General features: G+C 56.0%; 1 protein-coding gene across 25 annotated transcripts in view; it reads right to left on the reverse strand.

The window, feature by feature from the left end:
* KIAA1217 (KIAA1217 ortholog) overlaps nt 1-25865 on the reverse strand; it is a 657029-nt gene that overhangs the window by 68612 nt on the left and 562552 nt on the right. For 23 of the 25 annotated variants that reach the window (XM_070056139.2, XM_070056122.2, XM_070056129.2 and 20 more), the window contains 2 exons: nt 25586-25784; nt 22500-22593 (listed from right to left, as the gene is read on the reverse strand). In XM_070056139.2, coding sequence (XP_069912240.1) covers nt 22500-22593; nt 25586-25784 — 293 coding nt within the window. Of the gene's footprint in view, nt 1-10553; nt 16130-22499; nt 22594-25585; nt 25785-25865 lie in introns of those variants that run through there. The other 2 variants (XM_070056140.2, XM_070056138.2) reach the window with 1 other exon arrangement.

The following is a 25865-nucleotide window of genomic DNA, read 5'->3' on the forward strand; positions in this document are numbered from 1 at the left end:
AGAGCTGGACTGGAAGAGGAGCAACCGGGACAGAATCCAGTGCCCTAACCGGGACTAGAACCTGGGGTGCTGGCACTGCAGACAGAGGACTAGCCAAGTGAGCCGCGGCGCCAGCTAAGGGCTTTCTTTATTTACAACACTTCTCACTCCACAAAGGGGTTTGGATGCGGCCCCCAACACCCCGTGCAGTGGTCACCCAGCTTACCCAGTGCTGCTGGCTGTGGTCGCCCTGGGTGAAATGCGCGGGACAGGACAGGTGTCACCATCCCCATTCGAACGTGGTGGGACAGGAGGGCAGGGAGCTGAGGACCTTGCCAAGTTTATACTGATCTGTGCAGCCAGCTCTCCTTGTCCTCAGGGGGACACATCCCAGGACCCCAGAGGATGCCCAGACCCACATGGCACCTAACCTTGTGTGCGCGCACACACACACACACACACACACACTCTACAGTGAAGTTTAACTTATGGATTAGGCACAGGAAGAGACTGACAGCTAATAACAGGACAGTGATAATAATACGCTGTAATCAAGCTCTCTAGAACTTGTATCTGCTTTTTTCTGCTACCTTCTGCTGACTGCTTTGCCCCATGGGGTCCACAGGCAGGAGGAGTGTGGTGCCCGGGGCCTCCGGGAATGAGAAACTCCACATGCCGAGGAGAGACCTCACGGCCACTGCCTCCCTGGCCAGGATGGCGGGGCCCGAGCGTCACCTGTCTTGCTCATGCAAGTCTTCCCCGCAGAGGGAAAGACGCCCTGCGGCAGCTCAGTGGACAGAGGACCCCCATTAGCCACACGCTCTCTGGACGTCCTGTTGGGTTTTACCCAGCTGCCACAAATGAGGTACCACAGGTGGAATATATTCATCTCATACAGAGTTGCAGTTAACCAACTGCAGCACTTGATTTGCTGGTGCAGACACAGTCAGACATCACGGATACGGGGGCACGTTCTGAGAAATGCAGCAACAGGTCAGCTCCCTGTGCAGACATCACAAAGCAGACTAAGGGCGTGAGGACGTCACTGTGCCAGATCGCCCGTGTAAATACATGACTGCAAAGACATGTGGTGCATGTCCCTCACTAGTTACCCTCAGCAACATGCATGTTACATGTGCATATGCACATGTATGTCACCACCAGAGATGCAGCATGTGACTGCAATGACATACGGTGAATGCCACTCAATAGTTACCATCAGTAACATGTGTGTTACATGCATGCACATGTATGTTACCATCAGTGATGAAACATGTGACTGCACTGACATATGTTGCATGTCTCTCACTAGCTATCATGCCACAGATGCACATGTGTCACCTTCAGCAACATGCATGTTACATGTATGCATACAATGCATGTTACCATCAGTGATACCACATGTGATTGCACTGACATGTTGCATGTCACTCACTAGCTACCACTCTACAGATACACATGCAGGTCACCACCAGCAACATGTGTGTTGCATGTACGCACATGTACGCTACCATCAGTAACATGTACACATGCATATGTGTGCTACCACCAGTAACATGTATGTTGACACATGTATGTTGCCATCAGTCACACATCACAGGATACCTATGGAATAAGATTCTCTGGGCCTGATCTGATTGGCTTTCCTAGCTGAGCGTCCCAGGGATGTAGAGCCCGGCAGGGGCAAGGGGTCCCGTCTTTCCCCTCAACAAGAAAACGAATCAAGCTGATAACGTGATGAGTGACCACAGAGATCCAGGCCCGGTGCTGTGGCAGAGCGGGTACAGCCACTGCCTGTGATGCCGGCATCCCAAACGGGCGCCGGTTCCTCTCCCGGCTGCTCCACTTTCGATCCAGCTCCCAGCTAATGGCCTGGGAAAAGCACTGGAAGGTGGCCCGAGTGTCTGGGTCCCTGTCACCCACGTGGGAGCCCTGGATGAAGCTTCTGGCTCCTGGCTTTGACCTGGCCCGGCCCTGGCTGTTGCAGCCATTTGGAGAGTGAACCAGCAGTTGGAAGATTCTGTTTCTCTCTTTTGCTCTCCCTCTCTCTGTATCTCTGCATTTCAAATGCAAATCAACTGAGAGCCAATGAAGAAACTCCTTTCAAATGCAGAGTCAGAAGGGGGCAGAACTAGCCTGGGGGAGGCCAGAAGCCCCAGGGCCCCAACCAGATGCTGCAGTGGCAGAATCTTCAGGGCAGATGACAGGCAGGTCCAGTGACCTCACACGTATGTGGTGCCCGGTATTTCAAGGACAGTGCAGTAGGGCCGCCTCCATTCCACCGTGGGCGTGGCCAACTCCACTTTCAGAAAAGAGACCTTCTGACACTTTGGGTGGTAACCACAAGTAGCCGAGATTTCTCTACGGGTAAGTATTTTCAACTCCATCTGCCAAGGAGCAGTGGGGATCGGGAAATCAATATTTCTGGAGACTTTTATTCCTCCAACTCCCAGTTCACTCCCCTGAGATGCGGGCTATCACACCCTCTCTCACGAGGGCCGTGAGGGCCCCGGGCCTCAGCCAAAGTCCACACCTGGGGCCAGGATCCCTGAAACGCCGGACGATCGCCCATTCAATCAAGAACTCACGGTGGCGAGCCCTCCCTTCTCTGAACACTGTTCCGAGATCGGTCATCTGTACCCAGTGGGGGGTGAGGCACAGGACCAGACCTCAGTGATGTTATCTACCAGTGCACGGGTGGAGGACTCTGGGGCACCCAGGAGCCCTGCCAGGGCGCTGCTTGGTTTCAAAGGAATACCTCCATGTTTTCAGTTCACAGAGCAAGCCGCCATCCAGGCCAGCCGGCGAACCTGGCCTGAAACCTGAGCTGGCCAGCAGAGCCACTGCTTTGCTTTCTTTGGCTAAATAACAGCCTCAGAGACAAGCAATTTGGGAGTCGCCCATCCCCCGGGGCTCAGCTGGGCACGCACCCTGCCCTGCCCTGCCCTGCCCTGCCCCGCCCCATCAGCAGGCCGCTTTTGCCAGTCCTCAGCCCTTCCCTGCCTTCCCAGCAGGTTCTGGCGCAGTCAGGAACTGCCTTCCAGAAGACAGGATCTGCACCCTGTGCCTGCCTGGCCTCGGAGCGTTCCCACGCTGAAACCAACCCTGCACGCCTGATAGTAAAGGATTCTCCGCCACAGGCGAGGGAAGGCAGGCAAAGTTGTCTCGAAATCCGTGGAGCACGTTTCAAAGCTCACGAGCAGCACCCAGAGCAACTAAGACACAGGCTGACCCCAGCACGGCTCACCCATGGCCCCTCCTCCCTCCAGCCTCCCCTCCCTCCCTCCCTTCTTCTCTTCCTTCCTTCTTTCCTTTTTAAAGTTTATTTGAAAGGTGCAGTTGAAGGGCTGGTGCTGTGGCTTAGTGGAGAAAGCTGCTGTCTGCAGCACCGGCATCCTACATGGGCTCCAGTTCGAATCCCGGCTGCTCCACTTCCAATCCAGCTCCCTGCTAATGCACCCGGGAAGGCAGCAGAAGGTGGCCCAAGTGTTGCACCCACATGGGAGACCTGGAAGAAGCTCCTGGCTCCTGGTTCTAGATTGGCCCAGCTCCTGCTGTTGCGGCCATTTGGGGAGCAAACCAGCAGATGGAAGATTTCTCCGTCTCCCTCTGTCTCTATAACTCTGCCTTTCAAGTAATTTTCTTAATGGGTAGAGTTGAGAGAGGGCACAAGAAAGAGAGGGAGGGAGGGAAGGAGAGAGAGCGAGCGAGCGAGCTTTCATCCACTGGTTCACTTCCCAAATGCCTGCAATGAGTAGGGCTGGCCCTGGCCGAAGCCATGACCCTGGAGCTCCACCTGGTCTCCCTTGTGGGTGCAGGGGCCCAAGCACTTGGCCATCTTCCGCTGCTTTCCCAGGCGCATTAGCAGGGAGCTGGATCACAAACGGAGCAGCTGGGATTCAAACTGGCGCCTATATGGGACCTGGTGCTGTACATAGCAAACTCAGCAGCTCACTTAGCTGTGTCACATCATCCACCCCTCCCCCACCTTCTTTATGTCATCTTTTCTCTTTTCTGCAAAGCAAAATTGGGGCAACATTTTTCCCAGAGAGGACTGGACGCTCTAGGTCCAGGAACAGACAGCGGGGATTTCTTAGAGCGAGGGGGAGGAAGACGCTGGCTCCCTTCCCACGACCTCGCCCCGAATCCACAAGATGGTCCCCAAACATTTCCTGCAAGGGTTCACTCACCCTTGCCGACGGGCACTCCTCCGCACCGCTGCCCCCAAGGGAGGCAGGCAGAGCTGCCAGGAAGAGCTTTGTTTCTGAATCCGAAGCCTGGGGTGCCCCTCCCAACACTCTTCTCTGCCAAGGGCTTGTGACCGTGACCGTGGCCCTGACACGTAACGGCTCTGAGCCCACGGTTCTGCTGCCAGGCTGGTCCAAGAACCCGTCCTGCACTTAGTGCACTTAGCATGTGGGCCAAAGCAGTGTGATGTGAGTTTGCATGAGGGGAAGCGTGAACAGCACACGTGGCTACGAACACGGCCAATGTTGGCATGGAATAAACAGCAGGTAACACGCTCTGAACACAGTGCCAGGAGGATGCTGGGAGGGACAAGTGCTTGGTGTTGGGAGTGTGGGTTCAGAATGCATATCCCAGTGTATCGGGGGCTCCACAAATACACGGGAAAATGGAATTCAGTGGACTTTGGTGTGAAACAATTCTGACCTTCACACACAGTTAATTTTTGCAGAATGTGCACTTTCCACAAACTTTTGAAAAGACCCGTCATGTTCCAAAGACATCATCCTCACGGAAACACAAGAGCCCAAAGGCTTCTGCCAGGGATTGGAATTCAACAAAGATCAGCTGTAGGTCCACAGCGATGCACTGAATGCTCAAACACAAAGGGGTGGTTTAGTGCAAGTGCAGGTATCTTGTGTTGTTTCACATTTGCTTAATTTAAAAATGTGTTTACTTATTGGGAAGGTAGAGACAAACACAGAGCAATCTTCCATCTACTGGCTCATTCCCCAAATGCTGGCAACAGCTGGGTCAGGCCAAAGCCACGAGCCTGGAACCCAGTCCTTTGTGGCGACAGGGACCCAAACACTTGAGCCATCACCTGCTGCTTGCAGGGTGCGCATTAGCAGGAAGCTGGATTGGAGGCGGAGCCAGCACTCAAATACGGGGACTCCAGTATGGGATGCAGGCATCACAAGCAGCATTTTAGCTGCGGCACCAAATGCCCACCCCTGGGTAATTTCCATGTTATTAAGATCGGCCACGTTTAAGAGCATATACCAGGGCCGGCGCTGTGGAGTAGCAGATAAAGCCGCCACCTGCAGTGCCAGCATCCCCTATGGGCGCTGGTTCGAGTCCCAGCTGCTCCACTTTCAATCCAGCTCTCTGCTGTGGCCTGGGAAAGCAGCAGAAGACGGCCCAAGTGCTTGGGCCCCTGCACCCACGTGGGAGACTGGGAAGAAGCTCCTGGCTCCTGGCTTCAGATCAGCACAGCTCCAGCCGTTGCAGCCATCTGGGGAGTGAACCAGCAGATGGAAGACCTCTCTCTCTCACTCTCTCTCTCTCTGCCTCTTCCTCGCTGTAACTCTGCCTTTCAAATAAATATTTTTTTAAAAAGCGTATATACCGTTTGATAAAAATCTTATGAGAAGATTAAACATACAATTCATTTTGATGCTGCAGTCACAAAGCGACAATGAACAGAAAAGGACTAGCATTTCACTAAATTTCTTCAGATCATTGTTATGAATCAGAAAAATACAGAAACATGCGAAAACAACCCATTTCACTCTTCCAGTGGTCCGATTACCATAATTACAGCTCTGGCTTGCCAAGAGTGCCACGTCTCTCATTTTCTCTCCGACCGCGAGCTAACAGGCTCTTTTGTCTACGGGCTCACTCTGACATCCGCAGCACGTTCCGGGGTGCTGGGGCCTGAACCCTGCAGATATCTAGCGAGTGGATCCCACCACAGTGACACAGCAGCTGGGAAACGTATTTTTAGATTTGCTTTCAAAGGCAAGCAAAAATGGAGCCCGACGTGTGGCTACGCATCCAGAACATTCCCTCAGGCCTCCTGGGGGCGCTCGCTGGCTTAGAACGTCCTGTTCAGCATCCGTCCTCGTGGGCAGTGAGCACACAGGACGTTACCACACGCTCATCCTACCACGGAACCCTTCTACTGCCGAGGGCCATTTGGATGTTGGCGCACGACTGTGGTGCGGGCGCATAGCGGCCGTGTGTGTGCAGGACTGTGGTGTGTGTGCACGGCTGTGGTGTGGGTGCACAGCTGTGGTGTATGTGCACGGCTGTGGTGTGGGCTCACGGCTGTGGTGTGGGTGCACGGCTGTGGTGTCAGGGCACGGCTGTGGTGTGAGGGCACGGCTGTGGTGTGAGGGCACGGCTGTGGTGTGGGTGCACGGCTGTGGTGTCAGGGCACAGCTGTGGTGTCAGGGCACGACTGCGGTGTGGGTGCACGGCTGTGGTGTCAGGGCACGGCTGTGGTGTCAGGGCACGGCTGTGGTGTCAGGGTATGGCTGTGGTGTCAGGGCACGACTGCGGTGTGGGTGCATGGCTATGGTGTGGGTGCACAGCTGTGGTGTCACGACTGTGGTGCGGGCGCATAGTGGCCGTGTGCGTGCAGGACTGTGGTGTGTGTGCACGGCTGTGGTGTGGGTGCACAGCTGTGGTGTCAGGGCACGGCTGTGGTGTGGGTGCACGGCTATGGTGTGGGTGCACAGCTGTGGTGTCATGACTGTGGTGCGGGCGCATAGCGGCCGTGTGTGTGTGCAGGACTGTGGTGTCAGGGCACGGCTGTGGTGTGGGTGCACGGCTGTGGTGTCAGGGCACGGCTGCGGTGTGGGTGCATGGCTGTGGTGTCAGGGCACGGCTGTGGTGTGGGTGCACGGCTGTGGTGTGGGTGCACGGCTGTGGTGTCAGGGCACGGCTGTGGTGTGGGTGCACGGCTGTGGTGTGGGTGCATGGCTGTGGTGTCAGGGCACGGCTGCGGTGTGGGTGCATGGCTGTGGTGTGGGTGCACGGCTGTGGTGTGGGGCATGGCTGTGGTGTCAGGGCACGGCTGTGGTGTGGGTGCACGGCTGTGGTGTGGGTGCACGGCTGTGGTGTCGGGGCACGGCTGTGGTGTGGGTGCATGGCTGTAGTGTGTGTGCACGGCTGTGGTGTGTGTGCACGGCTGTGGTGTGGGCTCACGGCTGTGGTGTGGGTGCACGGCTGTGGTGTCAGGGCATGGCTGTGGTGTGGGTGCATGGCTGTGGTGTGAGGGCACGGCTGTGGTGTGAGGGCACGGCTGTGGTGTGGGTGCATGGCTGTGGTGTCAGGGCACGGCTGTGGTGTGGGTGCACGGCTGTGGTGTGGGTGCATGGCTGTGGTGTGGGTGCACAGCTATGGTGTGAGGGCACGGCTGTGGTGTCAGGGCACAGCTGTGGTGTGGGTGCACGGCTGTGGTGTGGGTGCACGGCTGTGGTGTGGGTGCACGGCTGTGGTGTCAGGGCACGGCTGTGGTGTGTGTGCACGGCTGTGGTGTGGGTGCATAGCGGCCGTGTGCGTGCAGGACTTGGTGTGGTGCACGGCTGCCATGTGAGTGCATGGGGTTTCGCATACGGTGACTGCAAGAGCTGTCTGCTACGGTGAAGAGGCCGCCCTTGGAAGTAATGCTGTAACACCACAGTCCTCGTTCAGCCAATACTGCTTGACCCCAACTCCCTCCTAATTTGAAGCAGCTGCTGTTTTTCAGTTGCCTCAACGCCCTGTGCTCCGACCATAAAAATATTGGGTAATATAAATCTGGTTAGCTCAGAATCTGTTTAGTTTTGGTCCAGGCTCACGCATCTCTGGTTAACGAGCTCTGGCTGCACCACGGGGAGCCGCGGTTCCTTTTCGGCAGGGTCACCTGGAGGAGCCCGAGAGCCGTTTGCTGTTTTGCACCCACACAGCACGTGTCGAAGTCCATCAAGAAAACAAACCCCGGGAGCCCCAGAGGGTTGGGAACAAAAGCAAGGGGCGGCCTGACCGGGCGCTGGACCCAAGGGGCTGAGCCTGAGGACAGCTGGCTTGGGCTCCGCACTATTTTTGTCACTTCCGTATTTTTGATGCCTATGGATTGAGTATTTAAAGGAACTCAGGAGTTCAGTCCCCAAAGCCTTAGGGTAGGAGGGCAGGAACTTAATCCACTTATGGGGGTAGAGGCGGGGCCTTCCCGAGGTGTGTAGAGTGGATGTGTTGAGCCCTGGGGGCCAATCAGGGACTTTGAAGACACAGACAAGCGCACTTCCTGTCCCTCACGTGGATGCCTGGGCCACCTCCCGACCCTACCGCCAACTCACCATCGCCAGAAGCCAAACCACAGGGGCCATGTGACCTTGAACTCTAAGCCTCCAGGCTCCTGCATCAAAATACAACACACGCACACACACACACCCCTGCCTTAACGAAGCCAGGCTGTCCAGGGTGCTTCATCTCAGTGATTGAGAAACCACTAACACCGTGGTCCCAGCCAAGCCCCGCCACCCACTCCCAGGTGGAGGGATTAACTAAGATGATACCCACACCTTTCTCGCACACCTGAGACCCTCCTCTGGTCCAAAGAGCCAGGCCTGTTTCTCGAGGGAGCACCCACGGTCCCATCAGAAGAATTTTCTTAGTCACAAAGTTTCAGCAGCCAGCTCTGGCTCCTGCCAAGTGGACAGAGTACCTGTCACTCCTGCCAATCATGTGCCAGCCAGGAGACCACCCACCTCGTGGGAAAAAGCTAGGAAGAGAGGCAAGGGGTATCCAACAGGTGTCATGCATCTTATAAACATTTGGTCTTTAAAAGATCCACGTGTGTTTCTCTCTACCCCCAAGTTCATAGGAAAATAACAAAGGCTCACCGGCGAAATTATGGAAAAAAGTATAGAGGAAAGAAAAGTCACCCGGAAAACCTTGTTTGGGGTGGGATCTTGGGCATTGGGAGGCCTGGGCTGCTAGGCTACAGAACCATCTAGAAGGGTAGGGGCAGCCCTAGTGCATCCACAAGAAATAGAACAAACCCTCAGCCAGAGAACACTCACAGGTACAGAAGCCACACCCTGCACACACAGGACCTGCGCTCCCAGGTCACGGCTATTCCTGCTAATGATTATATTTATAGGCGCGAAGGAAGGACATGTGGCTTGGATATCAAAGGGCGCAGGGGTGTGGCACACTCCAGCCAGCGCCAGCCCTCCCTGGAGCCGCCCTGCACCTGCTGGAGGAGGGAGGGGCAGATGGAAGGCACTTGTTCACCAAAGCCTGGCCTGGAGGTTGGGGTGGGGCTGTGGGGGAGTCACCTTGGTCCTGTCCTGGGCACTGGCAGGAATTGATGTCACAAGTCACCGGGGTATTTTCGCTGCTGATGGAAGCCTGGTTCTCAGGGAGCTGCCCCTGATTCCAGAACCTTCCCCCTTGTACGCTAACTCCCGTCCTGTTCTCCGACAGCCCAGGGGGGCAGCTCCGCATTCAAAGCCCCTATCTCACTTCCAAAGCAGCCCCCTGCTCTGTCCCAAGATAACAGCTCTTAGGAGCGACACGGCAGGAAGCAAAGACAGACGCACACCATGCCCAGGTGTCCGGAGCCGTGTCCTCCTCACCGTCAGCTCTCCATCTCCGTCCCACTTGGAGGGACCTGTCACCTGTGACCTCATGACTGAATTCCTCTCAGCCCCGATTTTCCAACCTTAAAATGGGTACAGTAACACCTGCGCCCGAGGGCTGTCATGATGACCGCATGAAATCCGGTACTTTATTCAGACCTCATGGGACACAGCTCGGCACGGCTCTTAACTCAGCACCCACAGGGGTAGGGGGAAGCTGGCCTGGCAGGCTGTTAGTTTCACTAGATTCCTTTAGAAGGAATCGGATGCAATATAGTGACCGCACTGCTGTAGGAATGAGACAGACCAGTTATCTCAAGGAAATACGATTCCTGTCAAAGATTCTGTCAGGCCATCATTACGCCGGATGCAATACACCCGTATCCGTTATTGAAAAACTGTAGGAGTATTCACTTCATTTCATAAGGCTTAAGTTGGTATTTCTTTAAGAAATTTCCAAACCCAGATTAAAGAGCTATTTTTGTTTTAACAGTTAACAGGATTTTCATGAGAAAAAAAAAAAAAACACCACGTAATTTCCGCTTAGAATGTCGTGAAGGGCACACACTAATTTTCTCCCCCGTCCGTGCCCTGCCTGCGGATCCTAAATTCATCTCCGAAGCCGAATGCAAGTCAACATCTTCGTTAAAAACACGGAAAACGGCCACCGGACACGGGGATCCACGAGATCCGTACAGGCAAACTTCGCTGACCCTGACAATGCCCTGGCTTCAACAGAACCGGATCACAAGACCCACAGGCGGGAGGCAGCCCCGGGTCACTTGGGCGGATCCTGACAAACAGGGCGTCCCCCGAAGCCAGCCGTGTGCGAGCCGTTAGCACGAAACCCCTGCAAGTGCAAGCCCTCGTGGAATCCAGCTCCAACGCACAGGACCGCCCCGGGCTGACCATGGAGACTCCGGAGCCGACAGAAGCAGCCGGGGGAATTCGGCTTAGCCGCTGACACACCGTTCTTACCTCGTGTCTCCCGCAGGCTGTTCCAGAAGGAACTTCCTAGATTCCCAGAGACCCGGAGTCCGCCCCTCGGAGGTGGCCAGCCCTGCCTGTCTTCATGGTGGCGACAGGCACGGCTTATTTTCTTTTTTGAAACACCAGGAAGCTTTTAGCCAAACTGCGTGTTTAAAGGAGCAGCAGGCACGCTTGTGAAAAGCATTTCACGGCTACCCAGCGGTTTTGTTTCTACTCCGGGGAAGTTAAATCCCAGTAGGAAGGCATTTTTTCCTATCCCGGAAATCAGCCTAACTCAGCCCGACGCTGAGCTAACGAGAAATGTTTCTCGCATGTGTTCCGTCTGGCAGAACGGCCAGCCCCCATCGAGGAAACACGTGATGTTTATAAATACAGTATGGCTCATGTTGTCATAACCTGTCAATGACAGAAGGAGAAAAAAAAAAAAAAAAAAAACAACGCCTGGAGAAGCGAGCAGCCACACAGCGGGAGAGATGAGGTCTGCATCACCGGCAGCCGCACATCAGATGTGCGTTGCCTTCTTGCTTCTTACGAAGGAAGCATTGGATCTGGAACCAGGGGGGAAGAGGAGAAGCTGTGTTCCATCCACTTGTTCACTCCCCAGATGACTGCAAAGGCCAGGGCTGGGCCAGGCTGAAGCCAGAAGCCAGGAGCTTCTTCTGGGTCTCCTGTGTGGGGCAGGTGCCCAGGCATTTGGCCACTATCCTCTGCTTTCCCAGGAGCATGAGCAGGGAGCTGGATAGGGAGTGGAGCAGCTGGGACTTGAACTGGTGCCCACATGGGATACTGGCATTGTAGGCACTGGCTTTACCTGCAACACCCCAGTGCCAGCCCCAGAAAGGCACAGTGTTAAAGGGACATCATTGGGGTTGGCACTGTGGCACAGTGGGTTGAGCCACCGCCTGCAATACTGGCATCCATATGGGCTGTGGTTCAAGTTCTGGACACTCCACTTGCGATCCAGCTCTCTGCTGATGAGCCTGGCAGAACAGCATCTGATGGCCCAAGTGCTCGGGCCCCTGCCACCCACATGGGAGACCCAGATGGAGTTCCAGGGTCCTGGCTTCTGCCTGATCCACTCCCGGCCACTGCAGCCATTTGGGGAGTAAATCAGCAGACGAAAGACGTCTGTGTCTCTCTGTCTCTCGCTTCCCTCCCCTCCCCCCTGCATCTCTGCCTTTCAAATAAAAATCAATCAATCTTTTAAAAAAGAACAAAGGGTTGTCATGGGCGTCACTAGGCACAGTGCGCAAAGGCGAGTTCCAAGCAGGACAAGGGTTTCGTGCGGCCTGGAGAACTGTGCACACAGCCGCGGCCGCCTGGCCATTCAGGTCCCCTTCTCGGCTGTCAGGGCTGGGAGGGCAGATGCTACAGCCGTCTTGCTCACCGTTATAGCTTCGGGATCTCGCCCCAGAGCCTAGCCTAGAACAGGGCTTGGACTTGGGATAGCTGGTGGATGAGTCAGGACTTGCCCAGTGTTCTCAGGTGGCCATAGCTGCAGGGTGGCCTGTGCTAGACACGCCAACGACCAACCTAAGCCCAACCCAAGAGTTGTCCTGCTGAGAGCGAGGTCTTCTCATGCAGGCTCCAGACCCAGTGGTCAGCTGACCACTCCCAAAATCCACCCCTGGTCCAGAGGGCAAAACAAAGTGCATTTCTGCTGCTGCTCACTTCAATCAGACAAAGCCAAACTTTTTCATTTTCTAAATTAATGTACTTTCATTTTTAATTTTATTTGAAAGGCCAAGAGAGAGGAGGGAGGGAGGGAGGGAGGGATGCAGGGTAGGAGAGAGGGAGACAGAGATCAACTGATCGACTGATCTTCCGTCTGCTGGTTCAGTCCCCAAATGCCTGCAACAGCCAGAGCTGGGCCAGGCTGAAGCCAGGAGCCTAGAGCTCCATCCGGGTCTCCCACATGGGTGACAGTGACCCCAGCTCTGCAGCCATCACTGCTGCCCCCCAGCGTGCCCATCATCAGTAAGCTGAATCGGAAATGGAGGAGCCGGGACTTGAACCAGGCACTCGGATATGGGATGCCGGCATCCCAAGGGGTGAATTCACCATTGTGCCTTCTTTATTGTTTTTCTCATCTTAAACTTCTGGGCTATTAACCGCTATAATCAACGTGTAGTCATAGAACAGGGGATTTTGTTAGGACAGGTCAGTATTCTTAGTTCTTATTTTCTTAGGCACTCAGGGCTGGAATAAACTAGGGAATGTTCTATGAACATCTACATTCACCAATCAGTGTGAGTCTGATAGGAGAGTGCTGATGGAAGAGATGTGATGGGGATCCACTGAGATCCAGTGGATCCACGGGGATCCACTGAGCTACTCCACGAGGCTCTGCTCAGGGCACGGTAGCAGCTGAGAGAGCAGACACCTGGCTCCCGTGAAAGTCAGAGATCAGAAAGCAGTGGACGATGTGCACGTCAACGAGTGCCGTGGAGGAGAGGAAAGGGGCATTGACCTTGCCCAGAATTCCCAGAGTGGACGTGGTGAGGGGGGCGGCAGGCTCTGAGGCAGGGCTTCCGAAGTGGATGGGGCATGGACACGTGGAGGTGGCCACGCACGCTGAGGACACAGCCTATAATGGCCACAGGCTGCAGTGAGCACGGCCAATGCCAGAGCCAGCCAGCCTGGCCTGACCATGCAGGGGCGTGGCTCCCGGCAGGTGGCTCACTCAGCTCGCACATCCGAAGCAGGGACAACCAAGGACGCCCCTCACCTTCCAGTGTGTGAAAATCAAGAGAGTGGGCACAAGCAGAAGGCTCAGCACAGTGCCTGTCGTGGACCAAGTGCACCGCGGATGCACGGATTCACAGCACTGTCACGGTGTGTGTGGAGAAAGGCCAGGAGGGCAGGCCTTTAGCCCGCAGTGAAGATATCGGACACTTGTTTCCCAGCCCTGAGTGCCGGGGTTCAGGTCCTGGTTCTGCTCCCGGCCCCAGCTCCCTGCCAGAGGGGACCCTGGGAGGCAGCGATGCTGGCTGCAGTGGCTGGGCTGGCTCCTGCCATGCACGTAGGAGACCTGGACTGGGTTTCCTGGCTTCCAACCTGAGTCCTGGCCCAGTCCTGGCCATGGTGGGCTTGTGGGAGAGGGAAGCTGTCTCTGCTTTTTAAACTAAAAAATATTTGTTTTAAAAGAAAGACCTCGAACACGTGGAAGTGAATTAGTTTTAGGGCACTTGCTTTCTCCAGGATGCTCTTTTCTTCTGTTTCCGGTGGGCACTTGATTTTTCTTCTTGTTGAAGTCAGAAGCGGACAGAAAGGTAAGAAGCTGTCATGCACCAGGCATTTGTCAGAGTTCAAACTAAATCACGTGTTAATAAAACATGTTTCCCGTGTGCTAAAACGTCAGGAGCTTCATCTCAAAGCTTGCGAAAGCCCCAGTGGATCTATCAAGGCGGGGGCTCTGAGCTGAGTATGAAGACGCAGGAGAGGCTGGCCCAGTGCGAGGTCTGGCACTCGCCAGCTGTGTGCACCTGGTTTGGGGCAGGTGTTTGGCGCAGTGCTTGGGAGGTGGCTTGGGACCCCGAGTCCCACACTTAGGGCTTGGGTCTGGGTCCCAGCTCTGTCTGTCTGCAGCTTCCAGCTAACATCCCCACCCAGGAGGCAGCAGGTGACGGCTCAAGTCCTTGGGCCCCACCACCTACAATGGAAACCGCGATGGAGTCCCTGGCTCCTGGCTTTCAGCCCTGACCATTGTGGATATTTGGGGAGCAAACCAGCAGATGGAAGATCTCCGCCTGTCTCTGTTTCTCTCTGCCTTTCAGATAAATAAATAAACATTGTCAAACACCTGGAGTGACCGCTCTGCAGAGTTGCTGGCGAACTGAAAGGATCCACGAGGTGCCAAGTGGCCTCCTGCGTGGACACGAAGACGCCCATTTGCTCACATCCAGAACCACCATGATGAAGGACCATCACGGTTTATATCCCGACAGAGTCTGCAAAGCGATCAGTGGGGTTCCCGCCAACTATCACAAGCTTGCAAAAAACTACAAAAGAAGTTGAAGTGGAAACCTGACGAACGGAAGATGAACGCAGAATGAAGCAAACCGAGAGCGGGAACGGAAGTTGATGCTCAAAGCGCATGGCACAGAGACCCGCGCTCCGGCTGTCGCAGGCCCAGGGACCCGAGTCCAAGCTCCAGAGGAGCCACAGGAGCAGGGCGGCCAAGCCCTGCAAGGCTTAGAGCGCCCACCGGATAAAACCCACCAGACGCACAGAGGCGGAGATTTTACAGTGGGTCCTGCATTGAGGACGGCGAAGGAGTTAACAGAGCGTGGGCAACGCCACGGCCAGGGAACCCAAGGCACCCTGGGAACAGGCCGACGTGCGCCACGGGGTGAGGGGCACCGCGGCTGGCTGTCGGAGGGAGCACAGAGGAACTGTGCACGGCCGAGATCGGCAGCACAAGCGGAACGGGCACCTCTTTGGAGGACCCAGACGTGGGGTGCACCTGGCATCGGGCAGTCACCCAGAGCAGGAGCCCTGGGGGCCCAGCGTCCCCTCCCACACTCTGCTCTCCAGGGTGAATGGGGCGGCCATCCCCACCACGTGTCAGATGGGCAGCACCTTGCAAGGTGGTGTCCCGCTCTGTTTTGTGTTGCCCTGAGAACATACCCAGGGCTATGAATTCCATCAAGAAAAGTGGTTTATGTGGCTTGCAATTCTGGTGGCTGGTAGGTCCAGGCTTCCCTCTGCCCCCAACTCCAAAGCTCTCGCTTGCATCAGGACGCGGTGGAGAGGCTGCAACGGGAAATGGCCACATGCAGGCCCCCCCCCCCCCCCCCCCGCATAAGGGTGGCCTCGCTTTGTAACCACCCAGGCTACTGAGTCCTGTGAAAGCTACCTCAGTCCCTCCCAGCACCCAATCGCCTCCCACTAGGTTCTACCTCTCAAAGATCAGCCTCACCAGGGGCCGGGGCGGTGGCAAAGTAGGTAAAGCCACACATGGCCTGGGACACCTGCGTCCTATGTGGGCAGCCTCTGTCCTAGCTGCTTCTCTTCCAATCAGCTCCCTGCTAAGACACCTGGGAAAAGCAGTGGGGGATGGCCCAAGGGCCTGGGCCCCTGCCACCTTTGTGGGAGACCAGGATGAAGCTCCTGGCTTTGGTCTGGCCCAGTGCTGGCTGTCGCGGCCATCTGGGGAGTGAACCAGTGGATAGAAGATCTCTCTTTCTCTGTATCTCCCTTTCTCTAACTCTGACTTCCAAATAAATAAATTAAAAAAAAAAAAAAAAAAAGGCCGGCGCCACGGCTCAATAGGCTAATCCTCCACCTAGCAGCGCCGGCATACTGGGTTCTAGTCCCGGTCGGGGCGCCGGATTCTGTCCCGGTTGCCCCTCTTCCAGGCCAGCTCTCTGCTGTGGCCCAGGAGGGCAGTGGAGGATGGCCCAGGTCCTTGGGCCCTGCACCCGCATGGGAGACCAGGAGAAGCACCTGGCTCCTGGCTTTGGATCAGTGTGGTGCGCCAGCCACAGCGGCCATTGGAGGGTGAACCAACGGTAAAGGAAGACCTTTCTCTCTCTCTCTCTTACTATCCACTCTGCCTGTCAAAAAAAAAAAAAAAAAAAAAAAAAAATCAGCCACTTCATGGGGTGAGTGGTTAGCCTGGATGGCAAAAGAACCAATTAGGATGCCTGCATCCCATAGTGCAGTGTCTGGGCTGCACTCCCCGCTCTGGCTCCTGACTCCAGCTTCCAGACCCTAGGGGTCCACAGGGATAGCTCAAGTCATTGGGGGCCCTGCCACCCACGTAGGAGACCCGGATCATATTCCTAGCTCCGAGCTTCAGTGTGGCCCAGGCCTGGTAATGGTGGGCCGTTATGGACTGCACCAGTGGGTGGGAGGCCCCTCTACCCAGCTGTCCCTCTGCCTCTCAACATAAAAATAACAGAACCATGCACCACCTCTTAATACCACTGCAGGGGGGACCAAACTTGTAGTGTGGGAACCTGCAGGAGACATACTTAAGCCACAGCAAACGCCAGCAGGCAGCTACATGGGCAGGGCCAGGGCTTGTCACACGCTGGGAGCAGAACAAAGGCAGGCTGCAGCCACAGTGGCAGAGCCATAGCCAGGAGTCCGGGGGAGCTCTGCCTGGGTGCAGACCCCAGCCAGGCCACTCTCGGCTGTGTGGCCTCGGAACAACTCCTCATCCTAGGCGGCTGTTTCATCAGCTGCGAGTGTGGGCTTGGGCAAACACCTGCCTTGAGCTCATGTCCTGAGGATTAAATGTATTTATCCACACTCAAGTAAGGGAGCTCCTGCCAGACCAGGGATGCAGGCAGTGCAGAAGGGGACCCAGGGAAGAGGGGCTCTGGGCACTGGTGGGATGTGCGGAGCAACAGGAGCCAGATGACGGAAGAGTCACAGCTAACTCCATGTGTTCACCCCGGTCCCAGCCCCCAGCACATGCACGCATCCCAGCACACATGCATCCCAACACGCATGCACACACGTGCATCTGAACACACATGCATCACAGCACACACACACATGAATGTGTGTACACATGTGCATCCCAACACATGCATGCACACGCATGCACTCCAACACACATGCATCCCAACACGCATGCACACACGTGCATCTGAACACACATGCATCACAGCACACACGCACACATGAATGTGTGTACACATGTGCATCCCAACACATGCATGCACATGCATGCACTCCAACATACATGCATCCCAACACACATGTACACATGTGCATATGAACATACATGCATCCCAGCACACACATGAATGTGTGTACACATGTGCATCCCAACACATGCATGCACAGGCATGCATTCCAATACACACATGCATCCCAACACACATGCACACACGAATGTGTGCACAGCGCATCCCAACACACATGTACACACATGCATCTCAACATACATGTGCACATATGTGTGCCTCCAAACACACATATGCACACCACACACACACCCATAACAGCCACTCCATCTTTCCCAGTGTAGAGAATGAAGGTGCACCAGGCTTGGGGGAAAACGATTAGGAATGATTTCCTCAACAGGACAGGACACACTGGAAACCCTGGAAGAGTTCCCACAGGAAGCCACATCAAGACAACTACTTAGTTCCATGCTTGGGTCTTGAATTTTAGAGATGCCAGGGCTGGGCAACCAGTGGCAAGAGTCATCCAGGGGCCTGCGCTGTGCTATAGCAGGTTAAGCTGCTGCCTGAAGTGCCAGCAACCCATATGGGCAGGGGTTCGAGTCTTGACTGCTCCATTTCTGATCCACCTACCTGCTAACACACCTGGGAAAGCAGTGGAAGGTGGCCCCAGTGCTTGGCCCCCTGCACCCACATGGGAGAGCCAAAGAAGCTCTTGGCTCCTGACTTTGGCCTGGTCTAGTCCCGGCTGAAGTGGCCATTTGGGGAGTGAACCAGCAAATGGATGATCAATCCTTCCCTCTCTCCCTCCCTCCCTCCCTCCTCCCCCTTTCCTCTAACTCTTCCTTTCAAATAAGTAATTTTTCAACAGGAGTCATCCTAGTGAACACCAGAGCTAAATCTGCAATCAGATAAAAAGAGCTCACTAATAAGCATACGACCCTGCCACCGGGGAAGCCTGGGCACACCGTGGGCACGAGAAGGGCGGCGGTGGATGAGGGAGGCGTGCAGGTGACTGACAGTTTCCACGGAGATGGGGCTGGGAGGCACAACTGCTCTGGGTATCAGGAAGTGAGTTACGACGCAGGCCAGTTCTGGAGCACACCTTCTAAATGTAAGCCGGGAGTCATCGTCCCAACTACAGATGTGCAAGGGGAGCGCGAAATATCAAGGTGGACGTTCCTGGGGATCAATCGCAGAGAGCACAGGGCGGGGCGGGGGAGGAAGGCCCACCCCCGTGACAAAGCCACCAGCCTGCGTGAAGACAGGGTCTCCAGCATCCCGAGAGCCGCGGCACCGATGTGGCAGCTCTGGGAATGAAGAGCCTCCCATGTGTACGTCTGACATTTCTGTCAAAGCACCTGCTCTGTAGGGTGAGCTCAACCCCTGGGGAACCAAAGGATCAGAGCTAGGATTAGAGCTGTGGCCAGCACAGCCAGGCTGGCCTTCCATCAGTGTGGTCTACACCACATGTAAAGAATCGAGGCAGAAGGCCAGCGCCACAGCTCACTAGGCTAATCCTCCACCTGCGGCACCGGCACACCGGGTTCTAGTCCCAGTTGGGGTGCCGGATTCTGTCCTGGTCGCTCTTCTTCCAGGCCAGCTCTCTGCTGTGGCCTGGGAGGGCAGTGGAGGATGGCCCAGGTGCTTAGGCCCTGCACCCGCATGGGAGACCAGGAGAAGCACCTGGCTCCTGGCTTCAGATCAGTGTGGTGCGCCAGCCACAGCGGCCATTGGAGGGTGAACCAATGGCAAAGGAAGACCTTTCTCCCTGTCTCTCTCTCTCTCACTATCCACTCTGCCTGTCAAAAAAAAAAAAAAAAAAAAAAAAGAATCTGGGCGGAGCTGGCGCTGTGACATAGTAGGTTAAGCCACTGCCTGCAACACTAGCATCCCATACAGGCGCCCTCCCTCTGATGGACCTGGGAAAGCAGTGGAAGATGGCCTAAGTCCTTGGGTCCCTGCTACTCACATGGGAGACCCGGATGAGATCCTGGTTCCGGGCTTGTGCCTGGCTCAGCCCTGACCATCCCGGCCATTTGGGGAGTGAACGAATGAATGGAAGATCTTCCCCCCCCTCCCCACTGCAAATCACCCAGGGAAACACGCGCCATCTTTCCCCCACCAAGCGTGAATTTCCCACAAGCTCCGAGGCCCAGAACCTCAGAGCTAACCACGCTTCCTGGGCCCTGCCTCTGCCACCCTAACACCGCCCGGGACAAGAGTCAAGAGTCGGCTTTAGGCACAGGGCTGGCCCGTTTGATTCCTTCCCGCTCTTTAAGGAAACGCCCCCTGCACAGAGCTCTGTGTAGCTGCTGCTGTGCCTGCACGGGTCCAGGCAATGCTTTTCGGGCTCTGCAGGTTCTTGGGGAGTGTGTGGGGGCGGCTGGGCGGTCTGGCCCCTGCTGGCTGTGGCGGCTGGCGAGGGAAGAGCAGTGACATCAGCAGTCACCTGGGATTCCTCCACGCCCGCACTCGCTCCTGCTGCAGACACACAGGGGAGGCACTCCCTGGCTCCACCACGCAGCCTGGTTTAGTCTGGGACGACAGAGCCTTGCCCTGCTCCGCTGGGCTGCGGGTAGCTCTGGACACCACAAGGCAGCCCGACCAAGCGGGAGAGGAGAAAGAATCCCAGCGTCCAGAGCAAAAGGTGAGGCTGGAATCTGTGAGTGGGGGTGGGGGTGTGCATCTAACTGCAGGCCTGGTTCTGGAACTGCTTCTACTCCTTCCTCGGCCATCATCACAGACCCAGAAGTCTGTCTGCTGGCCGGATGGCAAGCACAGGCTGTCCCCTCTTAAGGGACAGCAGGCCCAAGTGACCAGAACTCAACAGCCACAGCTCAGCACTCCCATGGGTTGGTTGGTTGGTTGGTTGGTTGGTTCCTTCCTTCCTTCCTTCCTTCCTTCCTTCCTTCCTTCCTTCCTTCCTTCCTTCCTTCCCTCCTTCCCTCCTTCCCTCCTTCCCTCCCAAGTACTTGGGCCATCCTCCACTGCACTCCCGGGCCACAGCAGAGAGCTGGCCTGGAAGAGGAGCAACCGGGACAGAATCCGGCACCCCGACCGGGACCAGAAACCGGTGTGCCGGTGCTGCAGGCAGAGGATTAGCCTAGGGAGCCGTGGCGCCGGCCTCCCATGGGTTTCAGTATGGGGCGAGCCCAGTGTCACCACTATGCTTGCAAAGGTAGAAGAGACAGGACTAGAGATGCCACAGTTCACAGCAGGGCCGGGGGATGCCATCTTGCTGGGAAGGAGCTGGGGACCAGGCCATGCAGGCAACTTCTAGGAACCAGAGGGGTGGGGAGGCAACGTGTTCTCTGCAGGACCTTCAGGAAAGAACACAGCCCTGCCAGCAGCTGTAGACCAGCGAGACCCTAGAACAGGGACACCAAAGCTGTCTGCCTGTGCGTCACCGCTACACACATTCTAATGCAAAACAGATGCAACAGGAATCCACGAGTCACCCACATGGGCGGGAGGCAGAGGCAGCCCTGCAGGGACCAACAACGCCAGGGCGCGGACGGTGCCTGGTCTCCTTTGGCAATAGAACCTCCTCGCTGGTATTCCTCCCCCAGCCCGGGTAAGCCAGCATCCTGCACGGTAGGAAAAGCCACTCGGAGTGATGCAGCGCCTCCCAAACCCACAGGTGCGTGCTGTCAGTGCACCTGCAGGAACCTGACCTTAACATGTGCCAACGGGAAGTTGCAGTCTGCCTGTTCTTTCTCCTTCAACACCTCCCAGTGTGCCTTCGATGCTGGATAATCTCCCGAGAGGAACTACGTCTAGAGAGAGAAGTAGGCATCGTGGCACAGTGGGTGAAGCTGCCACTTGGGACGCCCACATCCCATACTGTAGTACTCGGGTTTGAGTCCCAACTCTGCTTCCAATCCAGCTTCCTGCTAATGCATACCCGGGCACGCAGCAGGTGATGGCTCAAGTACTTGGGTCCTTGTCACCAACCCGGGAGACCCAGATGGAGGTCCTGGCTCCTGGCTTTGACCTAGCCTTGCCCTGGCTGCTGTGAGCGTTTGAAGAGTGAATCAGAGGGTGGAAGATCTCTCTCTCTCTTTCTCTCTCTCTCTCTTTTTCTCTGTGTCACTCTGCCTTTCAAGTAAAAAATGTAAAAAGCTATACAATGGAAATGTATTTATTAAAAAAACACTAGAGAGAATTTTAGCTGCTAAATCATATGAGATTTGTGGTGCAGAGAATTGATACCATTTATATATCGTATAAGAGCCAACAGCCCTGAATAAGGAATAAGGTAAGGAATTAATAGCTTTCCCAGCAACTGTATGGTTTTGCCTTTTTTTTTTTTTTTTTTTTGACAGGCAGAGTGGATAGTGAGAGAGAGAGAGACAGAGAGAAAGGTCTTCCCTTTGCCGTTGGTTCACCCTCCAATGGCCGCCACGGCCGGCGCACCACGCTGATCCGATGGCAGGAGCCAGGTACTTCTCCTGGTCTCCCATGGGGTGCAGGGCCCCAGCACTTGGGCCATCCTCCACTGCCCTGCCAGGCCACAGCAGAGAGCTGGCCTGGAAGAGGGGCAACTGGGACAGAATCCGGCGCCCCAACCGGGACTAGAACCTGGTGTGCCGGCGCCGCAAGGCGGAGGATTAGCCTAGTGAGCCGCGGCGCCGGCCAAAACAAACTTTTCTATCTGTCTATTTGTTTATATGAGAGAGAGAGAGAGAGAGAGAGAGAGAGAGAGAGAGCGCGCGCGCCCTCTTGTGCCGGTTTACTCCCCAAAGGGCTGCAAGGGCTAGAAGCGGATGGGGCAGAAGCCAGGAGCTGGGAACCCAGGGAACCCGGCACTCGCGCCCTCACCATGGCCTCCCAGCATCCTCAGCAGCAGGAAGCCAGAGCCAGGAACGGACGCAGGCACTGCGCGTGTGATGCATCTCATCCAGGATTTCCACTCCTCCTCTAAACGCCCGCCCCTGCCTCTGCCCCCGCCCGCCAGCTTCCACGAACGTCTTGAGCCTCCCTCGTATTATCGTTTTGGGTGAAGATTTTCAGGCCCTCCCGGGAGCCAAGGCTCCACTCAACTCCAAGCTCAGAGGCCGACTCAGCTGCGCCCAGCCCTGTTTCAACCCCCTTTTCCTGCCAACAACCCGGACATCTTATTTCTCCACCAAGAGGGAAAAAAGAACCATCAAAGAGTCAGGAGGAGGGGTGAGGGCCGGGGCCCGAGGAGGGCTGTCCCCAGCGTCCCCAGGGCAGCAGGAGCGCCAGCCAACAGGCGCCACACAACACACACAGCCCGCCACGCTGGAACCCCGGCGCCAACACTCACCCTCGCGTCGCCGTTCATGGTTTTCGGAGTGTGATTAAACACGTGTGCAGGGTCCTTGTTGTACACCTTGAGGAGCGATCTGTCCTGGATATTCCTGGAATCAAAAACGTCAATCACTATGGCGGCCATGGCCTCTGCCCGCCCCCACGCGGCAGCCAGCGCTGGGCTTCCCGGCCCGTCCTTGGAAAGCATCTGTCCTCCATCCCGCCACCCGCTGCTGCTTCCCGGATCCCGAGCGTGGGAAACTCAGGCTTTACAAACACAGCAGGGCTCTGAGGCCGACGATTCGGTTAATATTTAAGCACTTCCCTGTTTCCTTTACCTGAACACCTCATTTGCTGCCTATCTGACGAACGCGCGCGCACACACACACACAAAGGCCCCCTTTTCTGGGTCTTCCAAGACTTCCAGCAAGGGGAAGAAAATGTACCTGCAATTCGGACCCAAAAGCCTCCTCCAAGATGCAAACCAATCCCTTTACAAAGCCCCCTGGTTTGCCGTGCATGGTGAGTTTTTTAAAAATAGCTTTCTACATACAGGCTGAGCGCCTGGACGTAAACAGCAGGAGCTAAATGCTCTCCTTCTGCCCTGCACCCCGAGGCAGGAGTCCGGCATTTGCTCAGCCTACCTTGCGGCAGCTACAAAGTCCCTCTCCCTCCACGATCTGCCTCCCAGGGTCCGTCCAGGCCCGACTGCCCTGTGACTCCGTCCAAGCGCCTGCCGGGGAGCCGTGGGCAGGACGACGAATTCCTTTCCCCCAGGTGCAGCTAAAGTTTCAGGCGCTGCGGCCACTGCCAGGATTCCTGGGCGGTGTTTTTGTTGTAAGCCAAGCGGAGGATTCCTGGGCTGGTCTTGTTTCTCGCCTTGAAATCCCCGCCAGTCACGGCTTTGAAGCAAGGACGAGTCCAAGCTTGCAAGGCTGCTCCTGATTTCAAGGAGCTCCAGGGGGCAGCGCACAGCCCGTGTGTGTCCCCGAAGGGCTGGGTTAACAGCCAGGCGGGGGAGGCACGGAGGCAGGGATGTGGGAGTCGCTAGAGACGGGAGAACCTCACCCGGAGAACCTCACCCTGAGGTCTCGAGGGAGGACGAGAAGACGGTGAAAAGACTCACTGTGACTCTGAGCAGAGTACACGAGGGTGGTTTATGATAAATGCAGACAGGTGCGCATCGGGGCGAGCTACCAGCAGGGGCCTGGGCTTGCACTCACTGTGCGTGGCCCCCGCGCAACCTGGGGCTCCCACCCCAGTTCCCTGGAGGGCGTCTTTGAGGCAGACAGGCCGACACAGCCCATAGGCAGATGTTAATTAGCCAAGGGGCTCTGGCTGCACAGATGTGGAAGTGGTACAACCCAACCTGGCTCTGGGCTCTCGGGGTTAAAGCCCACGTCTTCGGCTGAAGCCTGCACCATGCTTTGTCTCGCCCAGCGCTGGTGGGGAGGATCTCTTCCACCATCCACATACAATGTAATTGAGGCATTTTAGGCAAAAAAAAAAAAAAAAAAAAAAAAAAAAAAAAAAAAAAAAAAAAAAATCAAACAAAACCTTGGGAAGGACCTGCTGGACTGCTTAGCAGCCCAGAGAATGTCAAAGGAGCCACGCTTTGAGGCTGGGGCACAGCTCTAAAATGTCGTGGTGTGCAGGCTTCCTGCAAGGGCCGAGAGGCAGGAGTTCAAGTTCATCACCTGCTCTCTGGCCTGGTTTCCTGCTCACTGACTTGCGGAGGCCCTCGGCCCCTCCCACGGCAAACACAGGCGTGGAAGATGAACGGTGCGGACCCCCAAGTCCACGTACGAAAACATAACAAGGGATTCCATGCTTGTGAGCCTGCTTTGCACTATTATTTCATATTGAAATTTACGCTTTGTAAGTTCCCCAAAATAAATAAATAAACATAAAAAATTGGTGGCAGCCTGATTAATAATTCAGCTCAAAACAGACATGAATGTTCTGATACCTATGAATATTTCAGCACAGGAAGAGACTGAAGCAGGTGCAGCCCCAACACCTTAGGGTGTGCATCTGCTCTGAAAGCCGGAATAACTCACGCAACTTGGCACACGCCTGCGTTATGTCATCCGTGATCGTTGCGAGAAACGTATCGGCTTCCGTTTATTAAGCACCAGGGGCATACGTGTAAGAGGCGCTATCCATTCATGCCATGATGGAAGCCCCAAGCCCTGCCCCTGTGATAGAGTGAGGGGCTTGTGCCCCAGAGGGTGGACGGCCAGGTCTGGGGCTGGGCTGGGTCCTGCACAGACTGAACTTGCACGCAGCAGAGTTTCTGTTCCATAAAAGGAGAGGGCTGTGTGAGTCACCGGATCATCTTCTGAGTTCTGAAATACTTAGCGGCTCTCCCAGCAAGTGCCTGCTTGTGTGGAGTTGAGTCCCGTTTTGTGAGCTGCTCGGTGGGGCGGGGCAGACAGGTCCCTTCTGCCCCAGGCACGGCTCCACCACAGCCAGCATGGATGCCACTGGCCCCAAGCCACTCGCCATAGCCAAGAGTCCATGGAGCCCACTGCGGGGCCCGGGGAGTGGGAAGGACAAATGGAAAGAGAGGTGGCTTTTCAACCGCTGTTCTGAGGGCAATACAGGGTGCACTGCTTCATTTGTACCTGTTAGGGGGGAACAGCGACCTGGCAGGATCGTGACCCACACGCTACAGGCTCCGTCTATGTCCAGAAGGAGTCCCGGAGCGGCCGTTCCGTCCTGAGCACGGCCCTCAACTCAGTGACCTTGGCCGATCTCTCTCCTGCCTTTCCGGGCCTCCGTCTGCCCAATTTTCAGATCCAACGTTGGACCAGATCTTTTCCAACGTGACCTCCAGAGGCAATGCCCCAGGATCGACAAGGGTGCAGCCCGCCCACGTCATCGTACGCAAACCCTTGGAGAAGCCAGACGTGAACGCACACACGCAAAGCCTGCTCGGAGAACGGCTGCTGTGTCTCTTCACGGGGCAGCAGGGAAAACCGGCACCATCATGGGCACTTAGCAGGCAAGAATGTGTCTCTGCATGCATGCACACCGGTAAGAAACCCCTGGACACCTCGGCCTGCACCCCAAGGACAGAGACGCGAGGCGGCTGCCTACCTTACGTCGTTCAACTCGTAGTAGACGTTCCTGCTTTCGTCTTTGATGTAGATGGCCACGCTCGGCGACTCCAGCATCTTCATGGTGAGCTGCTGCGGGAAGGCACTTACAAAGAGAGCTCGGATCGTGTCAGCGCTCGTGATTTCGTTTGGCATCCTGAGCTGCTTGGTTTCATCGCCGTACTGCACGTAGAGAACCCCTGTGTGCAAAAGGAACGCGGTGATCAGTCCCCGAGCTCCGGGCCCCGTCCTGTTAGAGAGCCGCCAGTGAGCTGCTGCCC

The sequence above is a fragment of the Oryctolagus cuniculus genome, chromosome 13, assembly GCF_051225735.1.
Source record: "Oryctolagus cuniculus isolate XC-2025 breed Fujian yellow rabbit chromosome 13, ASM5122573v1, whole genome shotgun sequence".
In the NCBI taxonomy this organism is placed as follows: domain Eukaryota; kingdom Metazoa; phylum Chordata; class Mammalia; order Lagomorpha; family Leporidae; genus Oryctolagus; species Oryctolagus cuniculus.